General features: G+C 45.0%; 1 protein-coding gene across 1 annotated transcript in view; it reads right to left on the reverse strand.

The window, feature by feature from the left end:
• The window catches only part of Mcm7 (minichromosome maintenance 7), a 59,691-nt gene that overhangs the window by 6,040 nt on the left and 39,718 nt on the right, over positions 1-13,933 (reverse strand). Inside the window, exons 10-13 of the mRNA XM_065438696.1 lie at positions 13,850-13,933; positions 12,773-12,984; positions 10,809-10,990; positions 5,742-5,997 (exon numbers count right to left, since the gene is read on the reverse strand). Coding sequence (XP_065294768.1) covers positions 5,742-5,997; positions 10,809-10,990; positions 12,773-12,984; positions 13,850-13,933 — 734 coding nt within the window. The remainder of the gene's footprint in view (positions 1-5,741; positions 5,998-10,808; positions 10,991-12,772; positions 12,985-13,849) is intronic.

Genomic DNA, 13,933 nt, shown 5'->3' on the forward strand with positions numbered 1-13,933 from the left:
AGCTTCGTGATGGACAGTTCAATTTTCCATGTTCGGCAAAAATCTCTGTTCCAAGGGTGCAGGAGATGTCCGTACTCCACAGAGTTAGTAATTTCGGAGCCTGATACTGACTGTATAATGATACTCCTGCGAAATCTATCTGCAATTACATAAGTAGTCAAAGGGCAGCAAGGAAGAATCGGGCCACTTATCGATGCCTTGGCTAGAGAGTCTGCAATTTCATTAATGATTAGTCCTTTATGGCCGGGCACCCAAATCAAACGCACGCTTCTCAAGTAACCAGGTACCAATGATTGAAATGTCCTCATCACGCGAGAATCACTAGAAGCAGTAAGGGATGAGCACAATGATAAAGAATCAGTAACTATCACGGCTGACGTAATTGATGGTCCTAATTTGCGTAATGCTAGCACCACGGCCATGAATTCGGCTATTCCTTGTGCCGACCGGCACACGCGCTCGTGCCACTGCTCCTACGTTCATCGTCGTCTTCCACAGCTGGCTGCGTTGCCGTTCATCATTCCAGCGTAGAATTTCACTTCTGTCATCGTAATGGGGAGGCCGCGTTTACGGTGGGAGGGGCCATTGCTTAAGGCAGTATGAGCCACTCATTGTCTTACGTAACGGATAGATTTAATTTCTGAAGAAACTTAATTTTGAATAATCGCAAATCGGGCGAAAGCAGCTAATCACGCCTCCGAGCAAACTCGAGACATCGAACGCAAGCGACAACGGCGGACTACGGGCATATCGTCAGTGACGTCGTTCTCTCAGTCGCAGCCGATTCTGTGTGTTACCGCATAATTCAGAAATACTTTAATGAATCCTCTAGATTAACCCAGTGATAAACACGGGCCGCACGTTTCAGCTTCGCTGGTTAACCATCTTCACGGAGTGGAAGAGCAGATGATATTTTTGTGTGTGTGTGTGTGGCTTGTGTGTTCAAACACTGACCTCATCTTTCTTTTCGTTGCGCTTCTTTGGCGTGGCGAGAAGCCTCGGTGGGGATGAAGATCATCCTAATCATACACTTTGGCCAAATGTTCAGGCTTCTGAGCCTAAACTGCGCGAAACGTTAAGACGGCAGGAAAAAACACAGCTTCCGCGCTTCGCTCTATGCGTTTCTTTCTTTCGTGCAGTTTACCCTTCTTTCAGTATGAACCAACTGGCCCGATAAATCTTATTGCTGTAGGTGGATACCGCTTTCTCATGGTATCACTAATTCGAACAAGGGAGAACGCCAGCGAGCGTGAAACACGCGCAAACTGCCCGTTCGCACAGGCTGAAGGCTGCGGCGAGGCGTCTGCAGTGGAGCCCGATGGAACGGCGCTGCCATCTGGCGGCTGTCACAGAAGTGGCGACACCGGCTGTAAGCGCGCGGGCGGAGAGTTTTACAACTGAAGCTAGTCTAGTAACGTTGGGTGCAGCCACCTGGTGGCACAGAGCTCAACCATACACAGTAGCAGCAACGAAGTGCATTCTTCTTTGCTGCTGGTGTGTATTTTTCGCAGGAGTGTAATCATCAACACGTTGTTCTTATAAATGTTTAAAATGTTTTACACTTGGTTAGAGCAATCTTAGCGCTTCGTTTGACTGGTTAAGCGCTGCGCCAACAAGTGTCTGGACAGTGCAGACCGATCAGGCTGCTCACGTACGTCTACTCTGAAGTTCCTTCATCAGCTTGAGTTTATGCCTCCAGTCATTTGCCGAAATGACCAGCTTGCCTGTGGTTACCGGAATACCGGCCACCTTCGGCGCTACGACAGAATGCTCGCAACGCACGCTGCTTCGATGGCTCTCGGTCGACGGCCAAGCGGCCAGCGGAGAGGTCTCGCGGGGGAGGAGGCGTGCTCCAACAACCGGAAGTGGACGATGTGACGTCGCATCGTGACGCAGGACCAGTGAAGGCGGAGCTTAGCACCGCTCGCTCGGCGAGCGAGTTGAGGAAAAAAGGCATGCCTAGGGAGGAGGGTAACTTCTAATCGCTTGTAACTCCATTAATACGTAACGCTTCACTTAAATTGTGGTGCGAATGTTCTACTTAAGCTGTACCCTATGCGCCTACAAAATTTGTCCGAACTGTTTCAGGGGCCCTTTAAATGTGTGCACACACAACACAAAATTTCTTGAGATTGTTAGAGAGCGTGCAGGCTTTCTTCAGCAATTACACTGCAAAATGCACAATACCTTGTATCTGAGCAAATATGTTGTCATGCTACAGTGAAGGCATGCAGCTAAATGATGTCGTTGGCTTAGAATTACTAAAACTAAGGTTGTTTAGCAAATTCGTTCTTCAAGTTTCCCTACTTTCTAGGTTATTCGTGGGTTTCATAGTACAAATGCTATGAATAATAATTAAAAAATAAAACGTCGAAAGACAGCAACCATTTTTTCCTTCTTTTTTTTTTCGCAACATCTAAAACATTGGGCAATACAGCAGAAGCAAAGCTTGGGGGAAATATTAACTCTTTCCCTGCCATGGGGGGAAAATAGGTGTTTTTTGTAGGTTACGCCAGACTTTTCTTTTTCTAAAGGAACTACTGCACTCAATATTTTATGGAATACATAAACAAAAAACAATAAATGCACTTTTTACGCATAAAAGTCTTATTAACGAGATGTATGTCATAAAAAAGATATAAATTGCCAAAGATTGTGAGATAAAACTGAATGAAGTTTGCAGAGACACGCTTGTATCTACTAAGAAAACTATGTAGAAAAATATGTGAGGTATACAAAATGTATTGCCGTTTCATAAGCACTAGCTCAAAAAAAATCAAAAATTTTCACTGAACAGACAATTTAAAAACAAAAATTTAAGTCCAAGCACTACAGTTTGGCGTGCCAGGCTGCGGCCGCCAATGTTCTGGGCTGGCTTGCGCCATCGTCGCTCTCAGAGTCAAAGTCTGACGAAGACAGCATCCTCAGACTCGCTGCTGCTCGATCCATCGATAAAATCAGCCGCAGATGCAGCGGAACCGCGAGATCTGCAATCTCTTGAAGCGAGCGCACACTCCCGGACGTGGCCATTTTTGCTTTCTACTTTGACGATCGCAAAAACTTCGGGCATGTTCAAAAATTGCCGCCTGGGGGGAAAAGCGAACTGCTTAGCAAACAAAAATATAGTTCTCTTTCATGTCCAATAGCACGATGTGTCCGTGACCAGTGCAGAAGGCATCGAAAGCGGCATTTGAAATCATTGTTACCAGGCTAACGATGCCCAATAGGCGTGGTACGGAATGAGTCAAGCATACGCTGGCAGCAGGAAAAATTTTAAGTACAGTGGAACCCACTTATAACAATTGTAATGAAGCAGACACGCCCCTGTGTATGTGCCGACTGAAGAGGAAGGCGAAGGACCGAGCCGTTATCGCGAGCGAGCCCCGTGCTACGGACAGCCCTTGCAGTGCCTTCCTGTAACTAGCGTTCCAGCAACATTGACAACGTTGCTGGAATGCTAGGTATATTCTTCGATCAATTCAATCTTAACTGAAAGTCCTGACCGGCGCCGATACATTTCCATGGGCCCAAATTTCGATCCTAAAATTGGTATTCGCCAAATAATCCCAACTTGGCTGATCAGCATGTACACACCTAACCCTAACGGTGACCCCAGTGATAACTCCAACAATAGCAGTATAGGGTACAGTGAATGCGCCAAACGAAATTTTCAGTCTATGTACCTGCACAAGTTTATTTCTGCAAGATTCACCTATAGAGCCATCCAAATACAGTTAAACTTCAATATAACGAAGAAGGTAAAATCGGCAATTTACTTCGTTATGTTGAAATTCATTGTATTGAAATTTGACCTCTTGTGCAAGTAAGTAGTCACCAATTGAATTTTCTTGCACAGAAAGGGGCTGCAGAATGTTCTGAATTATCGGGCAATTCAAAAAATAAAATTTGAATGAGAAAATAATTAATTTTGGTGAATATGAGAGTCAGCGACAAATGATACAGTTTCATGCTGCGCTGACGATATCTTCACATAGGCGGTACGAACTACGCTTTCGCATTCACTTTGGCCCCAAGGCTGATAGCGTCGCACGTACTGTGATGACGCTACCATGAAAAGCGCCAGCAGCAGGACGGGAGTGTATGCTTCGTCTGCCTCTCGCTTCAACGGGTCACCGAAACTCTAGCAACTTATGCAACCTTCAATACTAAGCATGCGGAAAGATAGCTTACATGGTGTTACACCGTCTTGGCATGGCCACTTTTTGCACATGCGGCAGATTACCTATAAAGCAGGGTGCACAGCTGTGTATGCACTCAGCCATGCTTACAGCCATGTGCAGGCACGGCCAAAACATGCGCCAGAAATCGCATTACCGCGAGCCTGCTCCCCTCCCTCTCTTTCTCTGGGGTGGCGGCACTCGTGTGTGAAGCCAGCATCTTTCTTTCTCACCTTCGCAGACTTTCAATCGCACCTAAAGCACAAAGTGTGTGGGGCACAATATGATCTTACTGCACTTGAACTTTATACGAAACATTATGCGGCTTTACTTCGGCGGTTGCTCTTGTCGGGTCACGCGATTTGAGAGGTGCATTTTCAAGCAGCCACTTGTAATTCAATCGTTTGACCATCTGTGCGGAAGTTTCCATTTATTGTCTCGGCATTTCTTTGCTGTGGAAGTGAAATTTCGTTATATTGAAATAGCAGAAACACACTTTATATACTGAGGTTCTGAATACATGGTCTTCTATGAACAAGAGGTTATGAAAACTTACATACTTCGTTATATTGAGAATTTCGATATGTTGAAGTTTGTTATATCGAGGTTTAATTATACTAATAGAAATTTGCAGTGGCTAATCTCGGAGACTTTTTAAGTAAGCAGATTTCTTTCTTTTGTGGTCAGAGTACAAAAACTTACAGCAGGTAACAGCTGGTAAAAGCAAACACCTACAGTAACAGGATGTAGTACCTAAGTATCATGCCGCTTCAAACATGCACATTTTCCAAAAGTTCGAACTTATATGTTATATTATGCCAGACTGTCTCTACAAAAGCAACAAACATGCACTGCATGTAAAAGAATTCAGGCAAGCACTCTTCTCACTCTAAAAGAAGGCTGGCTACAGCCAGGAAAACTGAAAGACTACGAAAAAAACCCGGCCTGTTAAACAAATTAGAATGCAACTTTTAAGCAAAATATGTCCTCCATACCATTGTATTAAATTTTTAAAAGATTTTGTACAGGCTTAAAAGCTAAAATTTCGACAGCACTGCAACAGGTTGCGTTAACTTCAAAGTGACCGATGTCTTCAATCAAAGTTGTAATTTATTACATCCAATATTTTGGAGCACTCTTGACTGAGACAGCTAAAGACCAACTTGTGAAAATGGCCTTTTCTGGAGTTTTAATTTGTATGAAACGTGCTGAACAACACCAATTTCCTGAACACTGTTCTCCATCACTGGCACAGAAAGCACGATATTTGGCTGCAGACCAAAGTGTATCACAGTCACAACTATCAGATGACAACAAAACAAGGTCTGCCCTAAGTTTTCCCCATTCCGAAAATTCCGCTGCACACAATCCATCACTAATTACTGAGAGGGGAGCTCACTTGTCTCCGAGAAAGCAGGTGTAATAAATTATCACTTTGGCCAGGAGACACCATTCATTACATAACAGTAAACTTGTCATAGGATGCTCAAGGTAATTATTCAGAAGCCAACATACATGACAGACACACATTTAAAAAAAAAGAAACCATGAGAAAGTGCATACCAGAGCAGTGGCAAGGCGTAGAATGGCAAGCAATGTTCTGGGTGACATGAAGGTAGCATCTTTGCTGTTACGTGCTTCCTTGCGCATCTCAACATATGCACTGACAATGTAGTCTGTCAGTTCCTCAGGAACCACAGGTTGCTTGCTTTTACACAGCGCAATGTAACGCCGCATGAGACGCATGTCCAGTGGTTTATGGGTACCCTGTGGTGGCTCTGAGCAGTTCTTGTGCACAAAAGTGATGTGGTTTGCCAATCTGAGAAGAGGGATGCAAAGAAGAGCATAGCATTGAAACATATTTAAGGATTCAGGCATAATAAGCAATATCTCTGGCACAGTACTCAAATGAAATGAGAAAAATGGACGGCCATGCGACTTTTTATCAATGGAAGTTTGACGTATCAAACCACCACCTTCATTCTGTCAACGCAGAAACAGTGCCAGTACATGGTCATTTTCACTGCTGTATAACTGTGGTGCAATTTGAAAACAGACAGCACTTATACAACTTGTGAGCCTCACACTTCAAACTGATTGCTTCTCTTTAACATTTGTCAGTGAAAGCATCTCGGAAGGCGAGGAGATCCAACAGCTGCTGCTGAAGCCTCAACTTGGCCATTTTCAACCATAGAGCTGCTCAATACTGCTAATGCTTGACTCAACTATGCTGCTGCCAGGTGCACTTAAGAGTCTTAAGCTGCTATCAGTACATGTTCAATGACAATGTAGACACCACAAGACAAGTTTGCTTCAGTGCTCATTGCTTTCAACAGTCAACAGCAAGTTAAACCATATGGTGGAGCTTCCATTCTGGTTTGAAAGGGTTCATCACAAATAAAATTATGTTTGTTAAAGGTGCCCTGAAGTGATGCTGTTAAATACAATAGAACCACAACGATAAATTTCTAATGGGACATAAAAAAGAGCAAGGAAATTATAAGAGCCAGGAATACATTTGGACCTCGTTATAATGAAATGGGATATTGACACAAGGATGAGGGTTTTCTACACCGCAGGAACGCAAGCGCAAGGCTGGCACCATGAAGACGAAGCGCGTCAGCTGCAAATTCTCTTCTGGTCCGCCAGTATAGACACCGCGTCTATTTTGCTAGCCTCCACCTTCAACCTACGTTACAATATAACAAAGTTTAACCAAGGAAAATAGTCCTGCCTATGAATATAACGAGCTAGATTTGTCTCCAAAACTAAACAGGATGCGAAGCATACTAGCCTTTATTTTAACACGACAGCGTTAAGGAGCTCGTGACACAGAAAAGCCGGTGTCGTCGGCGTCGGCTCAGGCGTGCGGCGCTTGCTCAGGCGCACATTTCGTTGTCGCGCCGAACGCTGCGTTTCTCGACGCTCACCGCGTCCGTTGCGGGACGCGTAGTCGCTGCGCCGTAGCAAAGCCACCTAGAAACAGTCTCTGTAGCATGCTGCAACCTTCACTTCTCATTCCAACGAGCAGCTCTGTCTCCAGGAGGCATCTCACCTCGTGAGTGTCTAGCAGAGGCAAGCGCAGCTGCTTATATACCGCCGCGACGCCGCGAGCGACGGCACGAGTTGGAGCCCCGTTTCTCCTCTGTCGTGACGTCAAGGTGTCACGTGGTCAGCCTTGAAGGCGACGCCGCGAGCGACGGCGCGAGTTGGAGCACCGTTTCTCCTCTGTCGTGACGTCACGGTGTCACGTGGTATTGAAGGCGACACCGGCGCGCCTGAGGAGCTGGGTTGAGCTCTAGTATTATGCTTCGCATAAAAATACCCGACCCTTCTGCACAAGATATATTTTTTGCCACGGGTGTCAGAACGCATTCAGAGCAGATGTAAAAAAATCCCATTGACAACAATGGAGTTTTTCACTGCCGAGAGAGAGCGCTCCTTAATGGCAGAAATGTCGAGAGGTCAGCCTGAGTGAAGTGCTTCTAGCCTGCTACTCCACTCTGGGAAAAGGGTTTGAGGGAACCAATGCAGATAGGATGTGAAAAGGAAGCAGGATGGTATGGCGAAATTAATGACAAGAGCTGCACAGTACAATGTTTTAGGCAAAACTTACATGCATACTTCAGTTTGCGTAGCTACACGTAAGCAGCTGCTCATTATTCCCATCCCACTTCTGTCTCTCATTGTGGTGCCGCACAGGCTCGTGTAGCTAGGCATGGCCTCAGAGATTGCACCAATGCAAATCTCGGAGGCCAAGCCTAGCTGTTCCCAACCTGCATTAGCCTATGCGACGCACATTAGAAAGAGAAGCACAATGGCAATGGTGAACTACTGTTTGTGTAATGCGGTGCAAAAAACCAGTGCATCCACTTCTCTCAATGTGGCACACCGCACAGGCTGGTGCAGCTAGGCATGACCTCCAAGATCACATCAGCACCAATGCAATCTTGGACGCCAGAGTCAGCCAAGCCAAACCAAGCTGGTTAGCCTCCTCAGTCACACAGCGGAGCCACGTGTGAGCGGTGGATCAGTCTGGATTATCTGTGTTGTCAGTGTGCCGTGTGCTGCTTGAACACGACAGACTTTGGTCGCGTCACAACGTGCAAGCTATTTGCTTCGACCGCTTCGCCAGTTTCATAACGCTACGGACGAGCCAAGTGGCAAGTGGCCATGCAAGGGTTCCATGGGCTTCAAAGCCACCTTCTTCTATGCGTGTCTAAAGTTCTGTATATTAAAGAAAAGCACAATAATGGATATAACAGCTCTCCCTTTAACTTCGTTATAATGAGGGTTTTACCATATAATATTGACAATGTAAGAGAACATTGTAATTCACTTGGCAGTGGCACAATTTACAAAAGAAAAGAAAAACACCATGGTTTCTTAGAAAGAAAACTTTGCAGTGCAAGACGAATTTGTCCAAGGATCCAAGTGAAGATCCAAGTGATGCCTTTCCAAGGCAGCCCACCCGACCTGACCTAACCAGGAGGCTAGAAGGATGTAGCGCGAGGCCAACTTAATCAGCAACTTGAAGCACAGGGACACCAGATATGGCAAATCAGTTCTGTGGGAATTCACAAGGTGTGGGTAGTTTCATGAAAGGGGATGTTATTATCACCTGACAGTAGCATGAAGCTCCAAAGTACGTGTTATTTTTAGCTTCACGCTACTGTCAGGCGGATAGCAATTTTCACTTTTATTAAAAATTAAATTATGTGGTTTTACATGCTAAAACAAAGATATGGTTATAAGCAAGCTGCAGTGGGGGTCTTCTGGTTAATTTTGTCTACCTGGGTTCTTTAATGTGCTTCACCTTTATGAAAGTCCACCTTGTGGATTCCCAAAAAGTTGATTTGCAGCATAAGGGAGCATATAGGCTGTGGCTGCACAAATGCAACAATTGAGAAAATTACCTGGGTTCTCTAGTATCAAGTACCTGCACAAACAGAACATTTAAGCCTCTAAATGTCACAAAAATAAAGACGATTTCCGTTAATTTGACCCTGACAGCACTGGCGAAGCTGACACAATGATCCAGCAAGTCGAATTAGGCAAAATCCAGAAAAAATATAAGAACACAGAGGTGACTCATTTGGCAATACTTGCTCAAATCAAAGATGTGCCTGCTTTCCATGTATCCAAAGCACACAACTGACACAGATATAACATCGAAACTCCTAAACACAGTAGAAATCTATCGCACCCTATTTTTAGCAAAAAAAAAAGAAGGTGGGGGGGGGCCTACAGTCTAACATGTTGCGCAGTGGCGGCTGGTTTCCTAAAGTCAGCTTCGCTGAAATACAACCATATAACCCAACCACACTAGAGAAAAAATGTGCGCTACAAAGGCTGCCGCAAGGCAGATATTTTGTGCCCTGGAAAGTATCGGCGCTGGACTGCTTCTTTATGACTTGCTGTGTGCCATAGACAGAGGAGGCCAATGAGAGCGGCAAAGCATACGAACGTTGCAACTGTTCGTTTCGGCCCGATGTTCTTGGGGCAAAAAATAAGTCTGCGTTAGAATCAGATAAGTACTACAATCAGACATTGTGAACTACTGTTATTGTTTGAAAATCTTTTTAGGACGGGCTAAAAATAGACATTTTCAATAGGAAATGGCTTGTGTTCAACGCATTCACTGTCCTCTAAGCTTCACCGAGACGCACGCTGCCACCAAGGGTACGCTATTTGGGTCCCCATAGAGTCAGGCGCAAAAAATTTAACTGGAGTTGAATAAACGGAAGTCTATTTTATGTAAAAACTTTAATAAAGCCCCATTCATTGCTGCATAGTGTGCCACAATTCAAGAAAAATATACCGTATTTATTAGAATCTAGGCCGTTTTTTTTTTTTTTCAAATAATCATATAGCAAACTCTAGGGTCGGCTTAGATTCGAGGATTTTAAAAAACACGGCAGTTTGTAAACGAAAATGATTGATATGGTACATAGCTAGCGCCGTCTAGAATAGTCAGTATCGCAGCTGCTACTAGCCACACCAGAAGCCAAATGAAGCACACAAGCGATGTCACCATTTTGACCTGTGTCATATCAGCGTGTGGCGTGGCATTACCGTAATGGCACAAACCAGGCGATGCCACTATAGTGCGACTTTCAAACTAAACGTTGTGCTAGCTGCAGAGGCATTGTCAAACATTCAAGACGGCTGGTCCTTCAGCATCGATGAAAAAAACATCCGTCGTTGGAGGGGGCAACGGGAGACGCTTTTTGCATGTGCCGCAACGAGATGACAGCGATAATGAAGATAAGTGCACGATAACAGAGAGGAGCTGTTCACCAAGATCGTGCTGCGTTTCGAAGCATTCGAGCCGTGGCGCACTGTCTGCACATGTGTGGGCGCGCACGTATGCAAGCATACGAGGCTAGCAGCGATGATGTAGAGTGAGTTCAGCATGTTCTTATTAAAGAAAAGCTGTTTTCATTTTGTGAACACTGTCCTCACTTTTTTTATCGGCCTACATACGAGGCAAGTTCCTTTTATTTTTTTTCTGGCCTCGGGCACTCGGAAGTCGGCTTGGAATCGGGGCCGGCCTAGATTTGAGTAAACACGGTAGTATACGAAAACTGCTCTGGTATTTGTTACACACAATAGGCAAACTAGACACACCTGAGGTCGTTTTCTCGGTCAGGTTTGTCCTGGATGAGCCACAATAGGTCAAAACGTGACAGAAGCGCAGCTGGCAGTTGAACATTCTGCTCAATGGTGCGTTTTGGGTTGTAGCGACCGTATGCAGGATTGGCTGCAGCCAGAATGGACGTGCGTGCATTCAGAGTTGTCATAATGCCAGCCTGCAGCAAGCAATAAAAAGGTACGAAGCATCGAACACTATTGCTGCAACGACAGCTTTCCTTATACTACAATTGAACCTCACAATAATGAAATCAGCGGGAACGAAAAAAAAATCTCTTTTGCAAGAATTTCGTTGTTGCGAAATGAGACAGCACAGATACGCAATGCATCGCAGACCAAAACATTACAGTCGAAATTCCGTTAGCCTACTTTGGCAAGCTTGTTTGAGGATATAGAGCCGCATGCGCTGATCAGCAGTGGCAGCACTGCCGTGGAGCAGTATTCTTGGTCAATTGCTTTCGGAAATACGATCACTTTTGAGAGATTTTGTGTAACTTGACCGCGGTCGCAGAGCAACAGCACTCCAATCATGCAGCCGCATTTCTCCAGCGCATGCTGTCGCCCATAGGCACCGATGCACCGGGGCCAAGTGTGAAAGTGATCGTATCTCGTATACCCGAAGGCAGTCGATCGAGATTACAGCCCTTCGCCCAAATTCACATATGGCGCCGAATCCGCACACAATGCCTCATGGGGTGGCAACAAAACTAGCGTTCTTGAAGCAAGGAATGCATATTCCTGGGCGACTGCTCAATCACGGCCCAATGTATGGCACTTTACGCTGCAACCGCTATAAACAATTCCATGTAAGTAGGACATGAATTCCCTTGTTTTTGCTGCATTTTTCTAGCCGAGGCGCACATTATGCACTGCACTAGGTGTGCAAAAACAATTGTTACATGGCGGTAGCTATACATGGGCCGCTTCAAACGGGCGATCAACAAACGAAGACAGCAGCCATGACGTGTTTTGGCACAATTGCTTCTGGCGCTTGGTCGCTTTTGTAAACAAAAATGGTGCTGCCCACGCACGCGCAATGAGGTGGTAGGTTACACAATTTTTTAGTGCTACGCAATTGCATTTGAGCACATTCTGGAAGCCACTAGCCTTGCGCGAGAAGGTAATATGCGGGGTTACGTTCTGGCAAATTTTGTTGCTGATGGATTGTAGCACAATGACATCTTGTTCTCAATCCTATGGGCATTTGCTGGGGATGCGAAAATATTTTGTTGTTGGAACAATTTCGTAGTCACAGCATATCGTTATCGCAGGTTTTGACTGTAAACAGCCCTAATGCAAGGAAAGTTGACAGCCTAAGTTGAGCCTTGTTTGGTTACTGAACACTTGCGTACTCAGAAAACAAAAAGTTCTAGCCAGAACACAAAATTATTTCATGCTAAAAGTTAAATTAAATTCTAGGGTTTTATGTGCCAGAACCACAATATGATTATGAGGCATGTTGTGGCAGAGGAGTCTAGAATAACTTTGGCAATCTGGGGTTCTTTAATGTGCACCTAAATTTAAGCATTCATTCATGCTAAAGCTATTACAAGATGCACAAGAGCATCAGAGAACTAAACATTTCACCCAGCGTCACAAGTAATAGTGCTGACCCGCCATGGTTGCTCAGTGGCTATGGTGTTGGGCTGCTGAGCACGATGTCGCGGGATCGAATCCTGTCTGCGGCGGCCGCATTTCGATGGGGGCAAAATGCGAAAACACCCGTGTACTTAGATTTAGGTGCACGTTAAAGAACCCCAGGCGGTCGAAATTTCCGGAGTCCTCCACTACGGCGTGCCTCATAATCAGAAAGTGGTTTTGGCATGTATAACCCCATAATTTAACTTTTAATAGTGCTGAGAGAACGATTTAAAGGTAGCATAGCAGTAATAAAGAAAGGAAACAGAACAGCTTCAAAGGTGACAAGTAGATGGCTGCACCTTAGCAATAGAGATGGTCTGCTGCTCCATGACCTCATGTATTGCAGTACGATCACTGTCCATCATTTTGTCAAACTCGTCAATGCAACAAACGCCCCGGTCGGCCAGCACAAGTGCACCTCCTTCAAGTGTCATTTCACCTGTCAGTGGGTCCTTCATGACGGACGCAGTCAGACCAACACCAGATGAGCCACGACCTGTTGTATACTGGCCTGCGAAACAAAAATAGTCAAGTGTGCAATTGTCATCAGATGCATTTGTATTAATGAACAGTATCATAAATAAATTCATGGTGCAGAAGCACCATATGACCTTTTCCCAGTATCACGAGAAAGGAGACGGCAACTTTCAAGCACGCCTTTCATGTAGTTTGCCTGAATGGCACGCTCCATGATACAATTTAGTTGAAAACTGCAACACCCCTTGCACAAATCAAACAGATCCGAAAGCAAGTGTCAGCACACTTGTCTAACACATTCTGCTGCTTCTTGGTGCATTTAATTGTGCAATAAATTTACAGAGCCAACCTTTTTTATAGTTCTGCTACATAATAACTACACCCAGGGGACGTATTATGTAAGAGTCCACCTAGTGGACATGTCCATTTCGTCTGCTGCTGAAGTGCTGTGGCACCTGGCTGCTGTGAACACACAGCCCACCCTAGCCAATCGGCACTTGAGAAGCAGATGAAACGGACATGTCTACTAGGTGGGCTCTTATGGAATAGCGCCCCTGGTTCAGTAAAAATTTATACATTTTAACTGCCACATTTGGAGCCTATAGAAAATGCACCTGCTGAAAATGTTAGGTATCTAGTAGTCACATTTGGTTCTAACCTGGCATGAAACCAGCACTTATAAAAATCACAAAGCACTTGGCTATATCGTGTGTTTCCACCTATGACATCAGAAGCTTTGCACTAGCACTCCCAAGAATTTAAAGTTTTGTTTTTTCCCAGCATTGCTTTGAAATCCTCATGGAATGACACAATAATAAACTAAATGTGGCCTAATGGCCACTGAATGCAGTGGCACGCAGGGCACTTATTAAGAAGTAATCAACATGACCTGAACTTACTTCTTGGCGCAAGCCGATCAATGTAAGACAGCAACTGTGACTTCGCCACGCCAGGGTCGCCCATTAAACAAATGTTGATGTTGC

Source organism: Dermacentor albipictus, chromosome 1, assembly GCF_038994185.2.
Source record: "Dermacentor albipictus isolate Rhodes 1998 colony chromosome 1, USDA_Dalb.pri_finalv2, whole genome shotgun sequence".
Lineage (NCBI taxonomy): Eukaryota > Metazoa > Arthropoda > Arachnida > Ixodida > Ixodidae > Dermacentor > Dermacentor albipictus.